At 38.7% G+C, this 25,178-nt stretch overlaps 1 protein-coding gene across 4 annotated transcripts in view; it reads right to left on the reverse strand.

The window, feature by feature from the left end:
- ppfia3 (PTPRF interacting protein alpha 3) overlaps positions 1-25,178 on the reverse strand; it is a 75,360-nt gene that overhangs the window by 13,403 nt on the left and 36,779 nt on the right. For 2 of the 4 annotated variants that reach the window (XM_049467973.1, XM_049467974.1), the window contains exons 10-27: positions 24,164-24,257; positions 21,499-21,633; positions 19,148-19,231; positions 17,305-17,436; positions 16,841-16,903; positions 15,977-16,056; positions 15,687-15,870; positions 15,326-15,519; positions 14,030-14,270; positions 13,806-13,939; positions 13,175-13,326; positions 12,031-12,124; positions 11,285-11,366; positions 10,899-11,099; positions 9,087-9,149; positions 7,801-7,827; positions 5,835-6,010; positions 3,750-3,847 (exon numbers count right to left, since the gene is read on the reverse strand). In XM_049467973.1, coding sequence (XP_049323930.1) covers positions 3,750-3,847; positions 5,835-6,010; positions 7,801-7,827; positions 9,087-9,149; positions 10,899-11,099; positions 11,285-11,366; positions 12,031-12,124; positions 13,175-13,326; positions 13,806-13,939; positions 14,030-14,270; positions 15,326-15,519; positions 15,687-15,870; positions 15,977-16,056; positions 16,841-16,903; positions 17,305-17,436; positions 19,148-19,231; positions 21,499-21,633; positions 24,164-24,257 — 2,234 coding nt within the window. The other 2 variants (XM_049467975.1, XM_049467976.1) reach the window with 2 other exon arrangements.

Genomic DNA, 25,178 nt, shown 5'->3' on the forward strand with positions numbered 1-25,178 from the left:
ACAATCTCTCACCAAGAGGTACACTACCCAAAAAGGCCTCTGAGAGCCTTTTTATAGGGCAGTGGGAGCAGCACTTTTATGTCTTTTGTGTCTGATTTGACATACCTGTAATCGTTTACATATCTACCTGAGATATAGATGCATGCAGAGTTTTGCAGCAATATGGGCGCATTCATTTTGGCAGTGAGCATAGTAATACAAAATGAGTTCTTCCTCCTTTACTAAAATTTCTCCTTGTACAATTTTCTGTTTTTACTGGATGGAAAACCCCTTGCACAATACACATATTTCACACATTCAGCCTGTGTCTCCTGCACACTTCACCTGGAAACATTTAGCAAAGACTACACAACTACAGTATTCTATAGAAATGCCATGTTGCATCTGGTCCTGGAGGAATGTAATTTCCCTCCACTGTATACCTGTACACAGTTGGAAAGACAATAAAAATCTCCTGTCTTGACTTGACTTGACTTTAGATGCCAGTTTCCACTCATAACAAACAAAGTAATGTATATTAATAATTTCTCATTCACAGCTTAATCAAACAAACGCAGAACATCTGGAAAGAACATCATGTAGAAAGTATGTGTGACATGCTGTTCTCTCGCTAGTCAAACCATATGAGGAGCATCGCAAGTTGCTTATGGGCCTCAAAAGTTCTAAATCTATTCTTTAAATAATAAACTTAATTTTTTTCACTATCTCTGACTGAACTGGATCACAAAACTGTGTCCCTTGGTAGAAAGCAGATGGCTAACAGTAGCTATGTTAACTATGGATATAAGAACGTTTTTTTCACAAGGAGTCACAACCCTCAGCCACAGAAACAGATTCAGCTTAAACAACTCCAAAATCCATCGATAAACAGTGGAAAGATGTTTCAACATCAGAGTCAACAGTAAGTGGGTGAAGTAATTAGCATAATTAGCATCGGTTAGCTCACCGGCTAGCATCAAAACCCTTGGACTAAAGCTCTGGTTAACATAAGTTGAGTTTTACTGCATAAAGATTAGACATGATTTTTTTTCAATTAAATGAATGAAAAACAGTCATAGGATAGAAAAGTAACCATGTATTTACAGTAAGCTTAGATTTCCATATCTGGTACTGGAGAAACATCAACAACAACACTGCTTGGTAATTGAAAATACAGTTTTAGTGCAAAAAATAGATTATATATGTAACAAAGTAAAATTTTAAAGCCTGAAATAAATACACAGAAGCACAAAAAGGCTTTCTACATAAATTGATCATTTTATGGTAGCTGAACTCCATCCAAATCAAGAGTATTGACAAATACAGTGTGCATAAAAATACAGCAAAATATTAGGATCATTCGGGTCTTCATTGAGAACAACCACGTAGTGCTAGTGGAAAAGTATTAGAACGCTTGTGTTAATGATCTCAAAAAAAGCGGTAACACTTTACTTGGATGGTCCATTTGATGGCCTCTTTGATGCTCAATTGACATTCAACTAACATTCAACTACATGTCTATTAAATGCAAATTAACTAAAAGGTCAAAGTAAAGTATTCTCTATTGAATATAACCCTACATTCAACTCTAATCCAAACGCTTATCTTAATATTTTAGGATTGGGTTTAGGGTTAGATTTTAAGTTTAGGTTAAGTTTAGGGTAAGGGTTAGGTGTAGGGTTTGATTTTAGGGTTGATTAAGGGTTAAGGTTAGGGTTAGGTGTAGAGTTAGGTTCTATTTTGAATCATTTACATTCAACATAGGGTTAAGTTAAATTTAATGGACATTCAATTTAGTGTTAGTTGAATGTCAGTTGAGCATCAACAAGGCCATAAAATGGACCATCCAAGAAAAGTGTTACCAAAAAAGCTAATTAGAGTAAATTAGAGTGTTAGCATACCTGGAGTCTTGCTAGTTCAGAGGTGTGAACTAGAGCTAGTTTGAATAATAATAAAAAAAGAAAAAAAATCTTTTTGAGTTTGCTCTGCACAAGAAGTATATGCATATGTAAGCCATGCCATGCCAAAAACAGCTTTCAGAGTATCTACTATCAAATATTGTTGATTAACATAAAGATAAAAAGGGATACAAAATGATTTCAAAGACTTTATAAAATCACCAGTCCACAGTAAGACATACAATCTACAAATGAAGACAATTTGGGACTGTGGCTCCTCTGTCTACTAGATGTGGGCGCCCAGTCAAAATGATCCCAAGGGTACAATGGAGATTCATCAATGATGTAAAAAAAAAACTTTGACTGACAGCCAAAGATTTAAAGGCATCATTTGTACAGGCTAACATGTGTCTACAGTGCATAAAATCTTGAACACGCAAAGAGCATTTTGACACTCCACAAAAGTACCGGAGATTTTTTTTTTTAAACAGATGACACTAAGATTAAACTACTGTTGCACATTACCATGAAACCATAATTTCAACCATAAAGTATGTTGGAGGAAACATCATGATCGATGCCTGTTTTGCTGCAGCAGGGTCTTGCCAGCTTACAGTCATTGAGGGGAAGATGTATTCCCAAGTGTATAAAAATATCAACAAATGTGAGAGTGTCTGTACATAAGCTGAAACTCTGTAGAAGTTGGGTGATGCAACAGGACAATGACCCAAAACACTGGAGCAAGTCCACAACAGAGTTACTTAAGAAAAACAAAATCTGCATTTTGGATTGGCCAAATCAGAGCCCAGATCTCAGGTGCTATGGACTGACTTGAAGAGAGCCGTCCACTTGAGGTGTCCAAGGAATATAACAGAGTTAAAGCAATTCTGCCAGAAAGAATGGACTAAAATTCTTCCTGAATGATGTTCAGAAAACCATGACATTCTAAATGGTTCACATACTTTTTCTTGCCACTTAAGTTAACCATTTCAAATATTTTTTACAGAAAGCTTTTAGTACCACCTTGTCTATTTTTTCAGCTTTTGTACTGTAGCAATGCTATTTAAATTAAACCTCAGGCAGTTTTCTTTTTAGGAGGCAGAAATTAAATACATGTCAGTCTCAACATTTGTTCTGTAAGGGTTTGGGAAATGATAAGCAGTTGGAAAACAGTTAGATATGGTATAAAAGAATATGATGTGAATATGAATCTCCATTAAATGATTTAGCTCTTCAGAATGAGCTACTAAGATGTTTTTCATAAAGAGTGTACATATTTGTTAAGGTATTCTACTGTCTCAGGTGGTTATAAAAATAGTTCATATAGCTGCCGTTAATAAATGAATAAATAAAATAATAATAAATAAAAAACATCTAGCTCCGTCCGTGTTTCAAATGAAAGCTAGACCAGGTCCAAAATCAGCAGCACTAGCACAGACTTTATTATTATTAATGAATGAATTCTGGGCAGCCTCCCTTCCGCTCTCGCCCCTGTCTGTATCCGCCTCACAGCAGAAATCAGATGTTTTAAATTGTGCTTCTCGAGTGGTTCCTCTGTAGAGTTTCCTGACTGAGGCAGTGACTAAGGCGCCATATCAGCTTTCACAGACAATAGTAAATTTGAGAAAGCTTTAAACTTTGGGCGTAACTGAAGTCAGCGTACATTTCCTGAGTCAATCACCCGTATCAGACAAACCGCTCGGTTCCTGAATCAACTTACACAAGCTACTCACATAATTACGCATTTGATTACTCCATACTGTGTAATTTCAACCTTGAACATGAAGCCAGTTTTACAGTCACACAGCTGCAAAGCAGTGGGTTGTTCCATGTAAGAAATATGAGCTCAATGTTTGCATTAGGATACTACACCTTTATTCTGGTGCTGGCTCTCGTCTCTCCTCCTCTCCAGCTCCTTCCGGTCATAGTTCAACCTCTTCAGACACATAATCCCATAATGTAGGCTCACCCTGGGGGTCAGAAGGTCACAGGAGTCAAGGATACACACCTGATTAAATTTTATGTCATTTTTGGATTTAACAGTTCTTCAGCATTGTGGATAGCACTATGGTTAGGTTTGTACAAGCATTTTTCATTCAGCTTAAAGCAGCTCAATGTGAGAATTGGTATTTCTTGCTCCTGGGCTTCCTTTACAGTTGGGATGTGTATGGAGTGGCAAAATATTTATGCCAAAAATGAAATCCCTAATCAACATTTTAAGAATTAATTGGAAAAACACTGCCAAAAATGCTTGAAGCTGGCGGGGTGGGCGTGGTAGGTCTCAGATAAGGGTTCAGGGTATCAGCTATCAGTCCAAAATAAGCTGACCAAAACTATGCCCCACCCACCTGTGTGTCAAAACTCAGAAACAAAAAACAGATGCAAAAGTCTTTAGCAGCCAAATCCACAAAGAATCCACAAAAAATTTAAACACAAACTGGCAAAATCCAAACTGAAATAATTTTCAAATAACTGCAAAGAATAAGAAAGTAACCAAGTATGTTTAAAAATATATATTTGCTGTATTTTTTTCTTTTTTGAATTTGCAACATGCACTTTTTCCTTTTGATTCTTAACATTTTGATTGAGGATTTTATTATTTATTATTTTATAATTTTTTTGCGTAAAACTTTTGGCACAAAATTCACTTCACAGATGTGGAATTCATGCTTTGAGGTCCTGCTAAAGCAAAAAGATGTCAAACCTGCCCACATCAGGCTGCTGGTGTGGTTGTAAAATTATGAAAATATTACACTTTTTTAGTTTCATTTTATAGTACAGCTCAACTGTACAATCTTTACAGAATCTTCCTTAATTTATATGTGGCTTTGTAGCACGAGGCTGTTTGTGCATTAGTGGCCATACAAATGAGAAACCAGCAGAATCGGACATCATAAAGCAATAAAAATAGTAAGAAAATCACTTCCTTTTGAAATTACTACATTTGACATCGAAAAAAACTCAGTGGGTCTTAATTAAAGGATCTTTGACAGCCCAAGGACACTTTAATTGGGTTCTGCAAGCAGTGGTTTTACCTTTTCTGAATGCACGCTCCAGTACTGTATTCTAACAGGACAATGCTTGTCCACATACTGCTGACACAGATACTATGCTATGGCTATAATACTATGCTATAATGTGTGGGAAACTTCTGTCCAAGCTATTGGATAAGTGGATATTTAAGCTGCATAGTATAGATAATCACCGGACACCATTAGGAATCTCTACAACTTCACTTTGAGATGTCTGGCTTTAGACATCTGGCTGTTAAGGATTTGGTAACCTTTATCTTTCTTTTAAATAACATTGCAACTACAGGGGTTAGACAATGATACTGAAACACCTGGTTTTAGACCACATTAATGTATTGTTCCGGTGGAAACAGGAGAGTTGAGGTGCACATTGAATTCTGCCGTGATTTGTGCAGCTGTGATTTTATGTTTTTTTTGGATACAATCCGGGTTAGCAACCGAACATCCCATTCAGACAGCTTCCTCTTGCGTCCACAGTTAATCCTGTTGGATGTGGTCCGTCCTTCTTGGTGGTATGCTGGCATTACCTTGTTCACAGATGCGCCAGCAAGATGTGCACCAACAACTTGTCCTCTTTTGAACTCTTTTTGAACTTGGTATGTCACCCATAATGTTGTGCGCATTGCAATATTTTGAGCAAAACTGTGCTCTTACCCTGCTAATTGAACCTTCACATTCTGCTCTTACTGGTGCAACGTGCAATTAATGAAGATTGTCCACCAGGCAGGTCCAATTTAGCCATGAAACCTCCCACACTAAAATGAAAGGTGTTTTAGTCTCATTGTCCAACCCCTGTATGTATTTGACAATAAGTGTATTTGTTAAATATCTTATTGTGCAGTTAAACAGTAAAAAAGCAAAACAGAGAAAGCTGCCAACAACAGAAGCGAAGCAGAGGTCAGTGTGTAAAGAAGATTGCTCATACCTGTGGAAGCTGTCCACCATTTTCAGCTGCCCACGCAGCTCTTTCTTGGTCAGATGATCCAGCATCCTGGCGTCCACCAGAGACTCCATGAAGTAGCTCCTGTACTGGGGTAGACCCAGACTGGGCAGCCAGTCATTGCCCACCCACTCATGGTTCATATCACCATAGGCAAGGATCTACAGCAGACAGACGAGCATGACATCAAGTGTTTACATTAAAGACAGTTGGCATGGCAATCTGCTCAGCTCTGATCTGATGGATAACAGAACTGTCTCTGTGTTTAGCAGATGGGATGCAAATCTTTCCATACAAGCAAAAGCAACATTTATATTTTCATATTTTATATTACAGTTTGGGAAAATTGATGGTTACCATCATCAGAAATATTTAGTTATTACAACATTAGTATTAAAAATTAAGTATGCATTAACTGCTAATGATTTATTCAGTTGCATTATTAGTTTGTATTAGTTTGCAGTTTAGGTGCTACTTTTGAATGTATGTACTAATTGATTAAGTACTTTGTAGCTGACAGCTGAGATTCCAACAAAACAGAATTCCAAAAAAGTAAAAAATGATTCGCAAGTCTCACAGATTCAGATGTTGAAAGTGAGAAATTGAAAGTGAAAAAAAAACACATTAAGTTATTTAGAACTTGTTAGCAGTAATGCATTTTAAAAAGTTGGGACTGGGATACAAAATGTTGGAAAAGTAAGTGGTACTGTAATGGCAATGAACTGAAATGCAACTCTTTGGCCATACCCAAAACAAACAAAATTACAAAACTACAAAGTATTAATTTAATGCATTTTTAACATCCCAGCACACATAGCAACAAAACTGAATACAGTGTTTCTGCTGTATAGCTATGTTTTTCTTCTTATTTCCCTGAATTCCCACTTTTTCCCATTAGATTTCCCTTGTATTTTTGACCTCACATACTGTAGACAAGCACTAGTTTCCCAGTGTTCAGTAACACTATATATATATATATATATATATATATATATATATATATATATAAATATAGTAAACATTGCATGACTTTCCAATATGAAATTGTTCTGTGTATGCATTGACATCCGAAATGCACACAGCTTTAATACATCCCTAAGATTTAATTGGGTGGCTGACTGTTAACTGTTGTCTGGGTTTGAATCAGTCAATGATGCACCTTTATTTTCTCTTGCCAAAATAGCAATTACTAGATATTAGATAGATAATAATAGAAATTTACCCAAACACACCTCACTTCCAGACCATCACTTCCATCAGCGTAAAAATATTCAGAAGCTCCTTCTATATTTTAATGATGATTTTTCACCCTGTCAACAGGCTATTTTTAGATTTTAGGAATATTAGATCTAGATTTTAGAAAACTTTGCCGATGGGCCTCGGGATTTGGAAGTGAGGAGTGTTCAGGTAAATTTCTGGCGTATTGCTATCTTCCCAACGGAAAACACAGGCACACTGATTGGTTTATTTTACGATACGCCAAAAAACCCACACTTAATTAATTAAGAGAAATAATAGATGCCTTTTGCACGTTTCAAGACGCACAAGGCGCATTTTGTGCACCCTCATGATACCAAAGACACACCAACACGCCCTAAATCCAGCTATGCGCTGCACAATTGCACGCATATTGCTAAATACCAATACACAATAGATTGCTAAAATAGGGCCCAAAGTGTTTTATGAAATTGCACAATGTCTCAGCTTGCACTATTATCATCTAATTTGCGTTCTATGTTCTATTCTAAATAATATATGTATCTATGAGATTTGCTAATCACTATATTTTGTTTCAGTCTACATTTACAGTGTACCAACTCTTTGGAACTGAGTTTGTATAATTATTACACTTTTTACACTGAAGGACACATAAAGTAGTACTGGTTAATGGTTAATCAGTAGTCTGTGTGATTTAATTTATTATGAATTATTAATAAAAAATCTTCTGTACCTGATCCCAGCTGAACTCTTTCAGCTCCTGGAGGGCGGAGGAGAGGCGCAGGGGTTAAGAAGAGCAACACAGGGAGAGGAGAGGAGAAAAGCAGAAGAGCAGCAGGAAAGACATATCGATGAAAGGGTAGAAGAAGGAGGGATGTGGAGAGAGGACAGGAAGAGAGGGACAAAGGGAGGAACAGTTTGTTAGTGACCGGGTCATTAGGCGGAAGCAGTGTACACTAAAACAGAAATCTGAGGGAAAGCAGAAGATGCTTAACACTAAAGCCTAGTCAGGACACACAGAGAGGGAGAGAGAGAGAGAGACATCCATCAACACATGTGCAACCAGTTCGCTCCCCCGACCTTTACTCAGGGTGGCCAGCAGGGGGAGAACAAGCTTTCACAGTCTCTTACCAATAAACAGCATTAAAAAACGTATGCACACTTATAGTTCATCACATTTAAAGTATACATACACAATACATGCAAAAATATACATGCCCAAATCACAAAGGAAAGATATGTATATACATGTTCTAATCTTAAATATATTTGATATGGGTGAATATTGTATGTGATAATGTGATATAGGTCTTACAACCAAAATAATAATCCAAAATATGTGTAATATATGACACGCATGCAAAAGAATACAAATCTCCTTAATGCCCAAAAAATACCTGCAATATATAGTATCAGTCAAAGGTTTGTACATACCTTAAATTCAGTGTTTTACTATTATTTTAAAATGTTAAGCATTCTAGATTGATACTAAAGTCATCTAATACTAAAAGTATCTCCAAGTGCATTCAAAAAGACAATAAAAAAACGTGACATGATGAAACTGGCTTTCATAAGGACCACCCCAGGAATGCTTCACAGAGTATTTTGGTTTGTTTAACACTTTTAAGTTACTACATGATACCTGACTTCAGTGTTAATTTACAGTGTAGGAAAAACATAAAAACACTGAATGAGAAGGTGTGTCCAAACTTTTGACTAGTACTGTATAATTCAAGATAGTATGTGAAAATACATTGATATATGTCAAAATGTGGCATCGAAATTTCAAGTTAATCAGTAATATAGAGGAAAGGTCTAATTAATTAATTTAAGTTAAGTAAATTGAGTAATTTATACTATTGTAAATAATGAAGTTAACAGCGATATTCTACCTTTTTACCATATTTTATTTACATATACTAGTCTTAAATGCACAATAATAAAAATCTGAATTAAGAATAAATGTAAAAACACAGAAATGATGCTGACCAATGAGGCAGTAAAATAAGGATAACTTACTGGTTTGGTGGCTGCAGTCAGGGACTCCATTTCAGCATGGGTCATCCACACGTTACTGGTTGACTGTGGTCAGGAATAGACACAAAACAGAGTAAAATTAGCAGTAATCACTTTAATTTGCAACTTAATCTTAATCTAAATCATATTGCTGTCTTTAAAACCCACAACTCAGAAACCCAACAATCTCCCAGAAATAGCAGTAAGTGTTGACTTTGTGTACCAAATCTAAATGTACTCGCTGAAATGGCTCTGATATATTGTTAGATCTGGATAGTTCTATTTATAAAACAGCTATTTTTTTATTTACTCCCCAGCTTGTATACATTTCCTTATGTGTACATTAGGCTGCAAAACAGACAATCTGGGACAAATGTCACAAAAATGAATAAGTTTATCTCTGCTAGTAAATGTAATGGCCAATTAAGTCATAGTTCATTTACATTTACCACTCTTAAACGCACAGTAATAAAAAGCAGCCTGTTAAATTCTAGGTGAAAATGATAAAATATATGTATGTCAAATTCCGTTGCTTTTCACTTTCTAAAATAATGTAAATCTGGCAGTTATTCTTTAAACGGTACCAGTCAAAATTTGGAAACACTGCTTCTCATTTGTAGATTGTTTTTCTTTATTTTTATTATTTTCTACATTGCAGATTAATATTGAAGACATAAATACTATGAGGGAACGCACAATTATGAAATTTTGGAGTAAACATAAAAAAGGATTAAACAAGCCAAAATAAGTTTTATAACTACTTGAGATTCTTCGAAGTAGTAGTTTGAAGCCAACTTTGCCCAATTTTAAGATTATTCTCTCAGCCGGCTTCATGAGGTAGAAACTGGAATGGTTCTCCAACCATCTTAAAGGAGTTCTAGAGATGCTGAACTCTTATCTTATTTGTCTGCTATTCATAACATGTGTTCATTTATAGTTTTTCAGTCTTTTTTTTCAGTATTTTTTTTTTATAATTTTTTTATTTTTTATTCCCCATTTTCTCCCCAATTTACACGGCCAATTACCCAACCTACTCATTAGGTCTCCCCCTATCACTAGTGATGCCCCAACAAACCAGGAGGGTGAAGACTAACACATGCTTCCTCCGATACATGTGAAGCCAGCCACCACTTTTTTTGAGCCGCTGCTGATCGTCGCTCGCTCTGAGGTTCCGATACATCAGCTCACAGACGCCCTGTGCTGTGGACATCACCCTAGGAGTGATGTGGGGAGAGAGCGCCATCTGCCTATCCAGATGGAGCATGGCCAATTGTGCTCCATCTGAGCGCCGGCAGCTTGATGGCACCTGCGACAGAAACTGTGACCTCCTGCTCATAGTGGCAGCACTTTAGACCACTGGACCACTCGGCACCCAGTTTTTTTAGTCTTTAATATTAAGCTACAGTGTGGTAAATAAAACAAATAAAGAAAAAATAATAATGAGAAATGTGCGTCTTTTGAATGGTACTGTATTCTGTTACACTTCCTTAATGAGTAGCACAATAAAAATAATCTAAAATGACATGGAATTAAATATTTTTACTTACTTTCATTGAAATGAAAAACATTTTTTAATCTTTTGTAAAGTTGACATTTTGGAGATGTAACATTTGACAGTGACAACATGTATGTTATTGTATCAAGGCTTAATTTCATGTTATTGTTATTGCAATTCTAATCTACTGGTATTAAAATAATATAAAAAGATAAAGAGGCTGAAAGCTGACTGTATTCTATAATTGCATGTTTTTCTAGTGTTCTAGTCTGTTTAGCTGGATTTATTGTATATGTTTTCTGGACTGCATGTATTCATACAGAGCGTGTGCTGGCCGGTGCTGACGGGCTGGTCAGTGACACCATCTCCTGGATGGCGAGCCTCAGTTTGAGCCTGTGTAGAGGGTTGCTGATGCCGATCTCTCTCTGGATCTCTGTGTCCGACAGATTGGCCATGATCGCACCGCTCTTTACGTTAGCACGACATGCTGCCACGTACCATGCAGGCATGCCCACCCACAGCTAAGACAGAGAGAGAAAGAGAGATTGTATCATTTTTATTTGAAGACAGTATGAAGTGGGTTTCTCTACAATGAACCACGATTTAAATGTCAGATCCCACTATGAATTTCTATTGATCTCATTCAATGTATTAAAAAAACAAAAAACAAAGGATAAAAAAATACATGACAGAAATATAATCATACCTCCAGCCAGGACACCACTGTAGGTCCGTCCCAGGAGGCAAAGGGAAGCCCCTGCCTACAGGCTTCCTCCAACAGCTCATGCCTGAATGAACACAGGAACAGAAAAAAGAGAAAGGTTAAGAAAGATCCTGACTTATTAAAAAGGCCTCAAGAAAATAATCTGTGACCTAGGCGTCTTTTTTGTATGATATTTTTATTTTATATAAAGCTATGCCATGATAATCACAATATAGCAAAGTAACAAATGTTTTAAAAAAGTGAGTGCACACTCCACTTGTTTGTATTACGTACTTGACTTGTAATTCTGTGCAGAGCAGTTCATAGTTTTATTACTGTTTTTTTTTGCACATAGACAATAAGCTCAATATAAAAATGTGCGGGCCGGGTCGGGCAGGATATTTTGAGCCTGATCTAAGCTCTAATTTCCCCACATCACTCCCAAGGTAAAGTTGGTAAGCACAGGCATCTGTTAATATCTGTATCAGCTCAACAGCTGGATAGCTGTGCATTCCTCTGAGTGCACTGACTGCTCAGTAATTCTTTGTCAGTGGCAGGTTAAAAGGAAATGTTGCAGCATGGCTTCCCATATATTCTAATGAGTGGGTTGGGTAATTGGCCTTCCAAATGGAGAGAAAATGGGATAAAATTTAAACAAAAAATTAAAATAAAAAGGGTGACGTGTTCTCATTAAGCAGCATAAAGACAAGAGTGATGAACAGAGATGTACAGTTCAGATTCCACTGTACTTTTTCTTGCTGCGTCGGTCTTTGTCCACAGGCCCGGCCATCTTAGTGAGACCCAAAGGATCGACAGAGCCAAGGTCATCAGAGGGAGTAGATGCTGAAACAAGAACAAAGGTCAAAGTTAACACTACTAACTAATAATGCAGATGGCATATCAGTGAACATAGCTATAAACGTGTAGAGATGGTATAAATGGCTAAAGAATGGGCATGGATGAGTTGCTATGGGTATGAATAGGTATGGGTAATGATGGAGACGGGTATGGGTATGGGTAAGAGTGGCTATAAATGTGTAAAAATGATATGAATGGGATGGGTATGGGGAGTGGGTTTGGGTATGGTATAGCTATGGTGGGGACAGATGGTATGTATGAGTAACGATGGGCAGGTATGGTGGCCAAGAATGGGTAAAGATGGTATTATTCAGAAAGAATGGGCACGGGTGAGTTTGGGTATTGATGAGTATGGGTGGCTATGGTTGGGTTTGTGTATTAATGAGCATGGTTCGCAATAAATGTGTAGAGTTGGTATGAATGGGATGGGTATGGTGGGTGGGTATTGGGTATTGATGGGTATGGTACAGCTGTAGTGGGGATAGATGGTATGAATAAGTAATGATGGCTAGATATGGTGGCCATGAATGGGTACTGATGATATTATTAGGTATTGGGTTATAAGGCACAGGTGAGTTTGGGTATTGATGAGTATTGGTTGCTATGGTAGAGATAGATGGTATGAATGAGTTTTGATGAGCATGGATGGGTTTGAATGGGTATAGATAAGGCTGGGTATGGGCATGGGTGTGTTATAAAAGTGTATAGATGGGTATGAGCATGGTTGGATAGTCTACTGGGAAGGAATAAATTAGGATTAGACACCATAACACAGCTGTGAACATCTAAATAGTTGTGTTGCCATGGTTAATATATATGTTTGTTCTAAACATCATATTCTATTTATATGTAGTTATCAAGCTGGTGTAAAAGCCCAATTTTTTACATATTTAAGCCTTTAAGGCAGAGGCAATATATAAATTAATATTATTACATAAACAAATCAAATGATTGAAGGACCGATGGCTGCTATAGTTAATTTTCTGAATTAACTAGATTTTCATTTAGATGTGAATCCTTTCTGTCTTGACTCACCCAGTGAGGAGGACTCTCGGCCTGGCTGGCCCATCCTGCCCTTCTCCTTCTTTCCAAAGAGGCGGCCGATGGAAGACTTGATGCTTTTCTTTTTGCTGGCCTTGTGGAGGGAATCCTGGCTGCTGTTGGAGCTGCTGCCATCTGCTGAGAGGCTGGAGGGAGAGAAAGAGAGAGAGAGTCCATATTAAACAGTAAGAGAGATGAATGAAATTCACTTTCATGCTGTTAAAGAACCATCAACAGTGTTTTAAACTGAAAGTAAACATGAAATTATACAAATGTTTTTACACAAATACACATTTTTAACCCAACAAAAGCCATTTTCCATATACCATGTTTTTCGAACTGGGTAGCGAGACCTGTAAAGCTAAACTAAGTTAAGTAAACAAAACAGTCATTCTTAAAAAAACATTTCTGACGAGTTAGACAAGTCAAACAAGTGCTGGATGTAAATCTACACAGAATTCTCTCCTGAAAACTGTTTATTTGGGGGAGTAAAGCCCTTTCCTTTTATTTAAAGTAAGCCTTGATTTAGAGATTTCCAATAAAGCTGAAGCATTAGCATTAGCGGCTAACCGCTAGCGGTTATTGGATAATGCCACAAATGACCAAAGTTAATTGAATCACGCACCTGCGGAACTCGCGGCTATCATCCAGCATAGCACCAGGGTGAGTGTGGCTCATCCTGTCCAATCGTAGTGCACGAGGGGTGGGGGGAGGGGTGGAGTCCAGCAGGGCCAGTGACCTATCATCATCCTTGTTGTTCTGAAGAATAAATGAAAACAGAATGATGAAATGCATGAAGCAACAACATTAATAGAGAAAAACACATACACGCATGCACAGGTGCGCTACCTGTCGGTCAGTTTCGCGTGCGGGGGAGTGGGGCAGGCGGGGGGTGGAGTGTCCCGAGCTGGGTGGAGAGGGTGAGGCGAGTGTGGAGGAGGTAAGGGATGGTGGAATGAAGGTTCTGCCGCTGGCGTCCCGGCCCAGAGAGGAGGGGGGTATTGGAGGTCCATCCAGAGCCACGCTGCTGACCCGGCTCTCGATCTCCTCAGCCCTCAGCTCTGTGTTCTCCTTCTCCTCCTGAATCAACCTGAAAGACAGACAGACAAACAGAAAGAGAGACAGAATTAGGCACTGAGAGAGTGAGTAAGAGTGTGTGTGTGATAAATAAGGTAAAGTCTACCAAAAATGTCTGAATATATTTACATTTGCTCTATTTGTTCTATTGGAAAATAGACTGGCACATGGAAAGCAGGAACAAGTTATCCAGTATTAAGAAAAAAAAAAGTGTCACGTCCTTGCCTTGTTTCTTGTTTATTCTCATGTCTCTGTGTGTTACCCCCACGTGACCCGTGCTCCTCTGTGTCTCTTCCCCAGTACTTTTCCACCTGTGTTAATTTGTAGCTCCGCCCCCTAGCCCCAGGTGTTTTCACTTCCTGTGTGTGTTATATAGTCCTCCTGTGTCAGTGTTTGCTTGTCGGTCTTTGCGCCTTCTCCTGTTGTTTTGTCTATCTGCGTTTTCTCTTGTTTATATCCGCGTTTCCTGACTGCAGCTCCTGAAAAACAGCTAACCCTCCTTGAATAAGCAATTGATATTCTAAACTTCTAATAATTTTTACTAATTTACGGAGTTAAACTAATAAAACTCTAAAAAAATAACTCTGGCAAGGTGTTAAATGTTTAACCGTATTTTTCACACTGTCAAAAATGTCTATTTTCATACATTACATGCACTGGATTATTAGGCGCATTATGTGACACTAGTCACCATGTTTTCCTTTTAATTCAGCAATTAAAAAGGACCTGTAAATCTAAGCTAAGTACACAAAACTGAAAAAAAAAATCTGTTCAAGTCAAACAAGCGCCAGATGTGAATCTACACAGATTTCTCTCCTGAAAACTGTTTATTTGGGTGAGTACAGTGCTTCTGTTTATTTACAGCAAGCTTAGATGTCCAGATTTCCACTAAAGCTGGGTGCAGCAGCATTAGCATTAGCAGCTAAGCACTAGCACTGAACTGCTGTGTAGAATCTGTGGCTGTTCATGCTCCTGTGGTGTTTAAAAATTAAGCCCTGAATTAAACCATTCCACTCTTTCACTCAATGTAAAGACCCTCCAACCACTTCCTCTGACCCCTCTCCTTACTTGATTTCTTTGTTGATGGCCTCTAGCTGCTCCTGCAGCATGATAGCCAGTGTCTGGACGTCCGTCTGTCCGCTGGGGGACAAGAGCTCCGAGCCGAACAGCGTCTCACGGTCCTCCTCATCATCCGAGCATCCGCCTTCGACCCCGCCCTCGAAGCCTGGGCCCAACAGAGCGCCGCTGTCCCACTCTCCATACTGCAGCACAAAGAGGGAGGTAGAGCTATGAAGCTTTTATAGTTACAGTTTAATTCACAATGTGCAATAGTTTGGTGACATAGTTTTTCAGGTTGCTTTTTTGTGTCTTCATGTTTCATATGTTTAATGATGCACTTTATAATCTTTGTTGGTTTGCAACAACTTACCGTGTTAAAGCTCCTCACCTTGCTGGCGTCCTCCCTGGCCCCACCCCAGCGCCCACGGTGCGTCCGTCTGACCACACCCCCTGAGCCTGTGCTGCCGTAGTGGTCCAGGTGGGTGGTGGAGCCTGCAGGTAAGGATCCTCCCCCCTGAGAATACCTCAGTTCCAGAGCACTGCCGGGGAGAGACCTGTAAAGAGGGCAGAAGAGGAAAAGAACTAAATTATACCGTAAACCACTAAATGTACTGTTTTTTCAACTGTTACAAATCTCAGCTTTATAGAGGAGGAGCTTACCGAGAGTAAGCGGAACCTGACCGCCCCCTGAGCTGATCCATCTCTAACTGCAGCCGCTCCAACTCTGCAATGAGCTGGTCCTGAAAAGAGGAGGGAAAAACACAGAGATAAGACAAGAAGAGACCGGTACAAAATGAAATGGAGCAGAAAGAAAAAAAAAATAAAGGATTAGAATAAAATGAGAAATAAAGCAGAAATCAAAAGGCAAGGAAATAAAAGGAAAAGAAAAAAATATGGAGAAAAAGAAAGAAAAAGGAATAGAGTGAAAGGAAAGAAAAGGAAAAGACGCAAAAGAAATCAAATGTGCAGAATTGAAAGAAAAAGACAGGAAAAGGAAGAAAAAGCAAAGGAAAATAATGAAAATTTAAATTTAAATTAAAGGAAAGGAAACAAAAGAAAAAGACAGAAAAGGAAAGACATGCAAATAAAGAAAATAAGGAATAGAGTGTAGGTAAAGAAAAATAGAAGAAAAAAAAGGAAATAAAGGAAGGAAAAGAAATTATAAAAAGGATTATAATAAAAAATAAAAAAGTAATGTGGCACAGCAAAAAATAAATGTAACAGTAAATAAAAGAAAGATGAAAATGAGAAGAAGTGAGAAGAAATGAGTAGAAAGAAGTATAAGACAAATAAAAATGAAAAGAAAAAGACTTAAAAAAAAGGAACAGAATGGAAAGAAAATACAGAAAAGGGAAAGGGGGACAATAAAAAATTTAAAGAAAAAAAAGATCATTATTAAAAATAAAATTTGTAAAATTAGTAAAAGAAATAGAGTGGAAAGGAAGGAAGGAAAGGGAAAGACATGAGAAGGTAAGACAGAAAAATTAAAGAAAGGACAGGAAAGAAAGGAAAAAATGGTGGCACCTTGTTTGCTAGCAGATCATCCTGGATCTTCTTCATATTGGCCAGTTCCTCAGACAGAGCGTTCTACAGAACAAACAATTTCACCAGTCAGTCAGAGAGAACTCACTAAAATACTGTACTTTACATATCAAACAGCTTCTTTGAGCAGTAAGTAAAAAGAGCAGAGAGATCTGATACACACTTACAGCAAATTAATACACACATGATCTTAAACAACATAATTCTAATGAACATTTCCTTTATAATGAAAATAAAAATAAAAAAGATGAAAGATAACTGCAGTCTACTGGAAGCAGAAGATCCGTCAACTCATTCAAGCAATTATCTAATCAGCCAATCATGTGGCAGCAGTGCAATGAACATAATTTCAGGTAAACCTGCTTTAATTAGTTTCTAAAAGGTATTTAATGTGTTTAAAAATGTCACACCTGTTACCAAACCACAGCTGAGATCAGTGAACCCACCTTTTCCTCCAGCGCAGCCATGCGCTCCTTCAGGTGGAGCTGCAGACGCTCGTTTGATTCAGACAGCAGCTTGTCCACTGTATCCGAGAGTCGCTTATTGTGTTCATCATTCATCCTCTCCCTCTGCCTGGCCTGAAGAGACAGAGAGAGAATCATTAGAGGGTGTAGATCTCCAGCTGTGGCTTTATCTGTTTTATCTGTTAATTCAATGCCTTGTGAAATTTTGCCTCAACTCAATTTAATTTGATTTGATTCATAATTAATGTTAAAATTACACCGTAATACACAAATATAGCTGGAGGAACTACTTAAAATTCTGGCTTCGTTTGAATGAATATTATAATAATCTGTTATAAGCTGTTGTAACGTGTCAAAATCAGCTGAATCGTCATCTTTGGATCAGTGCATGTTTTCAGTCTGTTGAGCCACTGATAAAGATCAAATAGAACACACTTGACTGTATGAACAAACACATGAACAATACCCTCAACTACACACTTAAAATATCATTATACCCTTGAAAAAAAGCATATAAAAGGCATAAAAAAACCTCAAAAACTGCAGATCTACAAATACCCTAAACACTGTAGATTCTACCAAACACAGACGATTTCCCATATACCCCAAACACTCCAGATTCTTCCAAATATCCTAAACACTCCAGATTCACCCAAACACAGCAGATTCCCCATATACCACAAACACTCCAGATTCCCCCTAAATACCTCAAGCAGTCCAGATTTCCCCCAAATAACCTAAACACTGCAAATTCTGAAAATACCCCAAACACTCTAGATCCCCCAAATACCCTAAACACTCTAGATTCTCCCAAACACAGCAGATTCCCCATATATCACAAACACTCCAGTTTCCCCCACAAATACCTTAACACTCCAGATTCCCCTAAATACCCTAAACACTGCAGATTCTGCAAATACCACAATTACTCCAGATTCCCCCCAAATACTTCAGATCCACAAATACCCCGAACACTATAGATTCTCCCAAACTCTGCAGATTCCCCAAATGTCCAAAACACTCCAGATTCCCCGCAAACACTTCAGATCTACAAATAACCTAAACACTACAGATTCTCCCAAACACTGCAGTTTCCCCAAATACCCCAAACACTGCAGATCAACAAACACCTCAAACACTCTAGATTCCCCAAATACCCTCAAACATTTACAATTCTTCCAAACACTGCAGATTCCCCCAAATACCCCAAATACTCCAGATTCTCCCCAAATACTTCAGATCCAGAAATACTCTGAACACTATAGATTCTCCCAAACACTGTAGAATACCCCAAAATGCCCCACACACTTTAGATTCCTCCAAATACCCCAAACACTACAGATCTACAAATACCCTGAACACTCTATATTTTCCCAAGCATTCCAGATTCCCCCATTCTGTCAAACATATTTATTTATACTGCAAATTGCCTGTTAAAGGTTTGGGGCCCTAGACCAATTGTGCAGTACATTTTAAAGTTTGACATTTGACAAGTTGGAGTTTCACTGTTTAAATTGACCTTATCATGCTTCTGCAGTAGGTTAACCCACCACAGGTAATTTAAAAAGTCAGTGTTCAAATTGTACAGTGAACAAAAACTGTGCAGCGAGCATAACTATTATTATTTCACCCCATCCAACAAAGACAGACTAGAGTCAGATGTAATTTGTTTGTGTTTGTGTTAAACTGTTAAACTTCTAGGGCAGTTGTTAAAAAGTTACTATGGAGGTCTAGACAGGGTGTCTGAATACATTTGATCCTCCCCTGTACTCTTCTGGTCTGAGAGAGAGAGGGAGGGAGGGAGTTAAAGAAAAGCATGACTCACTCTCTGCAGCTCCTGATTCTTCTCCTCCAGTTGTGCCTCCATCTGTCGCAGTCTCTCCTCAAAGTTGCCATGGCGCTCCTCCGCCTGCGCCAGGAGAAACAGAAAAAGAGAGAGAGACAAGGAGAGAGAGAAGGAGAGAGAGAGAGACAGACGGACACACAGAGAGAAAGTCTAAAGATTATTTTGTTAAAATAGACTCACATTAGAGGTTTGTGCTTTTTCCACACACACACACGAAGTGCGTGCTCATAGTCAGTGACTAGTCAGTAAAAGGTCAGTAAGTGATCAGTGTGTATGGTCAGTGAGTGGTCAGTGTGTATGGTCAGTAAGAGGTCAGTGTAGAGTCAGTAAGCGGTCAGTGTGTATGGTCAGTGAGTGGTCAGTGTGTATGGTCAGTAAGAGGTCAGTGAGTGGTCAGTGTGTATGGGCAGTGAGCGGTCAGTGTGTATGGTCAAAAAGTGGTCAGTGTATAGTCAGTAAGAGGTCAGTGAGTGGTCAGTGTGTGTGGTCAGTGTATAGTCAGTAAGAGGTCAGTGAGTGGTCAGTGTGTATGGGCAGTGTATAGTCAGTAAGAGGTCAGTGACTGGTCAGTGTGTATGGTCAAAGAGTGGTCAGTGTATAGTCAGTAAGAGGTCAGTGACTGGTCAGTGTGTATGGTCAAAGAGTGGTCAGTGTATAGTCAGTAAGAGGTCAGTGACTGGTCAGTGTGTATGGTCAAAGAGTGGTCAGTGTATAGTCAGTAAGAGGTCAGTGACTGGTCAGTGTGTATGGTCAAAGAGTGGTCAGTGTATAGTCAGTAAGAGGTCAGTGACTGGTCAGTGTGTATGGTCAAAGAGTGGTCAGTGTATAGTCAGTAAGAGGTCAGTGACTGGTCAGTGTGTATGGTCAAAGAGTGGTCAGTGTATAGTCAGTAAGAGGTCAGTGACTGGTCAGTGTGTATGGTCAGTGAGTGGTCAGTGTGTATGGTCAGTAAGAGGTCAGTGTAGAGTCAGTAAGCGGTCAGTGTGTATGGTCAGTGAGTGGTCAGTGTGTATGGTCAGTAAGAGGTCAGTGAGTGGTCAGTGTGTATGGGCAGTGAGCGGTCAGTGTGTATGGTCAAAGAGTGGTCAGTGTATAGTCAGTACGAGGTCAGTGAGTGGTCAGTGAGTGGTCGGTGAGTGCTTAGTGAGTGATCAGACACTAGTCAGTAAGTGGTCAGTGTGTATGGTCAGTAAGAGGTCAGTGTAATGGTCAGTGAGTGGTCAGTGTGATGGTCAGTAAGTGGTCAGTGAGTGGTCAGTGAGTGCTTAGTGAGTGATCAGTGACTAGTCAGTAAGAGGTCAGTGAGTGGTCAGTGTATAGTCAGTAAGAGGTCAGTGAGTGGTCAGTGTATAGTCAGTTAGTGGTCAGTGAGTGGTCAGTGTATAGTCAGTAAGAGGTCAGTGAGGGGGTCAGTGTATAGTCAGTTAGTGGTCAGTGTATAGTCAGTTAGTGGTCAGTGAGTGGTCAGTGTATAGTCAGTAAGAGGTCAGTGAGGGGGTCAGTGTATAGTCAGTAAGAGGTCAGTGAGTGGTCAGTGTATAGTCAGTAAGAGGTCAGTGAGTGGTCAGTGTATAGTCAGTCAGTGGTCAGTGAGTGGTCAGTGTATAGTCAGTAAGAGGTCAGTGAGTGGTCAGTGACTAGTCAGTAAGTGGTCAGTGTATAGTCAGTAAGAGGTCAGTGAGTGGTCAGTGTATAGTCAGTAAGTGGTCAGTGAGTGGTCAGTGTATAGTCACTAAGAGGTCAGTGAGTGGTCAGTGACTAGTCAGTAAGTGGTCAGTGAGTGGTCAGTGTATAGTCAGTAAGAGGTCAGTGAGTGGTCAGTGTATAGTCAGTAAGTGGTCAGTGAGTGGTCAGTGTGTATGGTCAAAGAGTGGTCAGTGTATAGTCAGTAAGTGGTCAGTGTGTATAGTCAGTAAGTGGTCAGTAAGTGGTCAGTGACTAGTAAGTAAGTGGTCAGTGTGCATGGTCAGTGAGTAGTCAGTGAGTGGTCAGTGTTTATGGTCAGTGAGTGGTCAGTGTATAGTCAGTAAGGGGTCAGTGAGTGGTTAGTGTGTATGGTCAGTGAGTGGTCAGTGTATAGGCAGTAAGAGGTCAGTGAGTGGTCGGTGTGTATGGTCAGTAAGTGGCCAGTGAGTGGTCATTGAGTGCTAAGTGAGTGGTCAGTGACTAGTCAGTAAGTGGTCAGTGAGTGCGTAGTGAGTATTTAGTGAGCGGTCATTAAGTATGGTCAGTAAGTAGTCAATGTTTTGTCACGAAGTGTGTATGGTCAGTAAGAGGTCAGTGAGTGGTCAGTGTGTATGGTCAGTGGTTGGTCAGTGTATGGTCAGTACCTTGTTGAGTGCAGCTACTCTCTGGGCTAGTTGAGCCTCGATCTCTGGCAGTGTTTCAGCTCTCTGCAGCGTCTGCTGGAGCTTCTGTTTAGCATCGTCCAGACGCTCCTGCAGCTGCCTGTTTTTCTCCTCACTCTGCAAAACATAGGGAGAGAGAGAGTTAATGAGTTATTTTACCACAGTTAGTTCCGACCCTGCAATGTGATTGGCTGAGAGGCGTTGTATGAGTGCCGTTATCAGCTGGTAATGCACTGTAACCAAAGCTCTCCTTGTATTACTCCGCTACATACAGGTAACCTAGCAACGATGCAGCACTTACAAACCAAACAGAGCAGTAATATAACTATTTTAAAGCGAAGTGTTTATAACCAAACAGATCATATTTACTTGTCCTCTTAACTAATTTTTTTTCAATTAACAGCAATAAAGGAACTGTGGTATAATCTTAATAATACACTCGAGGTTTGTGCTATAATATGTAATATTGGCACTGCTGTGCTGCTCTCGTGAATTATTGCTTAAGTATGTATACGATGAAATAGCCAGCATATAAGATTATTTAGCAGTGACTATGAATAAGTCAGTATTTATTTTTAATTATCCAGTATCTACTTTGGATTTTTCAGTATATGCTAGAAATTATTTAGTATCTACTAGGACACTAAAATGTATGTTGTATTGTTATGACAGTGAGTAACTGCAGTGTGGACAAAACTATTTAGAAATGCACTTTGATAGGAAACCAGACTACAAACAATGTCTTTGACCACAGGACCATAATTCTTCTTTTTTGGGGTCACAGTAAATCCATAGTGTCAAACGCTGAGACTCTACACACAAACCCACAACAAAATTCCACAAATCCACATCTGAAGACTCTGATCACAAACAGTACAGAACCTCAAACCACTCCTATGATTTATAGTCGTCAGGATCAGAGCGGCCTGGCTTGCCTGGTTTGTTTTGTCCATCTCTGTACTGACGGCTGGAATTCCAATTTGAGTTGGGAGTTCTGTCCAAGCTGAACATATGTGCAAATGCTACAGGATATCCGCGAGATGTTAGAACATTGATATAAGATGTGTTTTTTAAGGTACAGAATGGAACTGGAACTGGAACTACTATAGTGACATTAGGGTCATGTGCTCATGGCTGCTCTGGAGCATCATGATCTATTGGTGAGTGCTTTGTCAGCAAAGGGAAGCATGAAATGCTGTAAAATCTACTGGTAGACAATGCACTGACTTTGGACTTGATATAACACAGTAGACCAACACAGTATATCATGTTACAGCCAAGCAAATTAGACTGTGTGTCTCTCCACTCTTCCACCAGACTCTGGTCTCTTGATTTCCAAATCAACTGCAAAATTTACTGATGATCAATGATGGTTTGGAGAGCCATGTCATCGTATCAATCGTACCAAACATACAGTCTCATATAATATTCTACTTTTTTGAGACACTGATTTTCGGGCTTTCAATTGTATACAATTGTGAAGTGGAAAGAAAATGATGCATGATTCAAAACATTTTTTACAAATAAAAAACTAAAAAGCGTGGTGTGTAAAAGTATTCAGCCCCCCTGAGTCAATACTTTGTGGAACCACCTTTTGCTGCAATTACAGCTGCAAGTCTTTTAGGCTATGTCTCCACCAGCTTCGCACATCTAGTGACTAGAATTTTTTGCTTATTCTTTTTTGTAAAACAGCTCAAATTCAGTCAGATTAGATGGAGAGCGTATGTGAACAGCAGTTTTCAGATCTTGCCACAAGTTCTTAATTGGGTTTAGGTCTGGATTTTGACTGTGGACCAGATTCCCCCACCTGAGCTCAGTAGATCTCTGCATTTCGTCCAGAGTCACCATGAGCCTCTTGGCTGCATCTCTGATAAGGGCTCTCCTTGTTCGGCCAGTAAGTTTAGGTGAACGGCCTTGTCTTGGTAGGTTTACAGTTGTGCTATACTCTTTTCTTTTCCGGATAATGAATAAAACAGTGCTCAGTGAGATGTTCAAAGCTTGGAAGAGGCTTTTTTATAGCCTAAGCCTGCTTTAAACCTCTCCACAACCTTATTCCTGACCTGTCTGGTGTGTTTTTTTTTCTCCCGATTATTCTCTTATCCAATCTCTGAGGCCGTCACAAAGCAGCTGTATTTGTACTGAGATTAGATTACACACACGAATACTATTGCACACTGCACTTTTCCGTTTTTTATTTGTAAAAAATGTTCTGAATCATGCATCATTTTCTTTCCACTTCAAAAATGTTTACCACTTTTTGTTGGTCTATCATATTAAATTCCAATTAAATATATTTATGTTTGTGGTTGTAATGTGACAAAATATGGAAAAGTTCAAAGGGTCTGAATACTTTTGCAAGCAACTGTAATATATGAGTTTTACATTTTTACTGAATTACTGAAATAAAATAACTTGTCAATGATATAATTTTTTTAGAGATGCACTTGTATATGCAATATCTACACACAGGAAAAAAAGCAAATTTGTCAAAAAAAAAAAAAAACACATGCTATCATTAGTATATATTGCTATAAAATAAAATTACAGACATATTAAAATAATTTCTACTGCATATAACCCATCTCTACCCACCTCTATACACAGAAAGAACAGAATGTGAAAGCTGAGCTGTCTTCCTCTCATATACCTGTCTGTAGAGAGACTCTTTGCTGGCCAGTTCATTCTCCAGCTTGTCTTTGATGTCATGGAGAGACGTCGCCTCCCGCTGGGCACTGAGGTACCTGCAGGAGATTAAAACACACGTTTAGAACATTATATACACCAAAGAATCATGTTTAAACAGCACAATTGTGTTAGTTCTGTTCATATTGGATATACTCAGAGCTGTGTCTGACAGCAATGGAACGCTGGAACGTGATCAGGAAACAAAGCTGTCTGACACTAAATGTATTGGAATGCATTTAGTGCTATATCATAGTTTTTTTTAATTACAAAGGAAAGTTGGTTGATTAGTGTTTTTTTATCATGTGTCAAACATCAGGAAAGCTTGGTGTCATGTTGTGGGATGGTGTGCAATTTCGTACGGCTCCAGATAATATTTAGTCTTCATTACAGGCACTTTAACAGTCCAGAATTATCAGAATAATGTCCTGAAACCATGTCCAGGCCATACTTTTCTGAACAAACATGGTTCTCCCTAATTGGACTTTCTCAAAACTAAACAGCTTTACAGAACGTTTGAGGAAGTTTAGTCCGGGATGGGCTGTGGCAATACTACTAACCTGAGATTTTATTTAAAGCACAACCATCCAGCCCCATTTATCCAGCTGAATATTGAATATAAACATTGTTACTCCAGAGAGATCCTGCCTCAAGCCCCACACGGTAAACATGCTGATGTTTCTTGCTCAGAATTTTCTGACAGTTACATTAAAAATACATTTATAGCAAGAGCAATGTGGCCTGCTGAGCTATCTGTGTGTCTTCGATCATATGTACTAAGCTAATGTGTGTTTTACAGCATATACATATGTGATCAGAAAAAGGAATCTGCAAGTGCCCATGTGTTCAGAGTTTTTAAAAAATAAATAATGTAAATGTTACTTTAATCTGTTTGTTTTTATTTTATGTTTGAATAAGGGTCTGTTTAATATTTAGTGCAGTTTTTCCGAACCTTTATTTGTTCTAGTTATTTAGGATAT

This window comes from Astyanax mexicanus, chromosome 19 (genome assembly GCF_023375975.1).
Source record: "Astyanax mexicanus isolate ESR-SI-001 chromosome 19, AstMex3_surface, whole genome shotgun sequence".
NCBI classification, from domain to species: Eukaryota; Metazoa; Chordata; class Actinopteri; order Characiformes; family Acestrorhamphidae; genus Astyanax; species Astyanax mexicanus.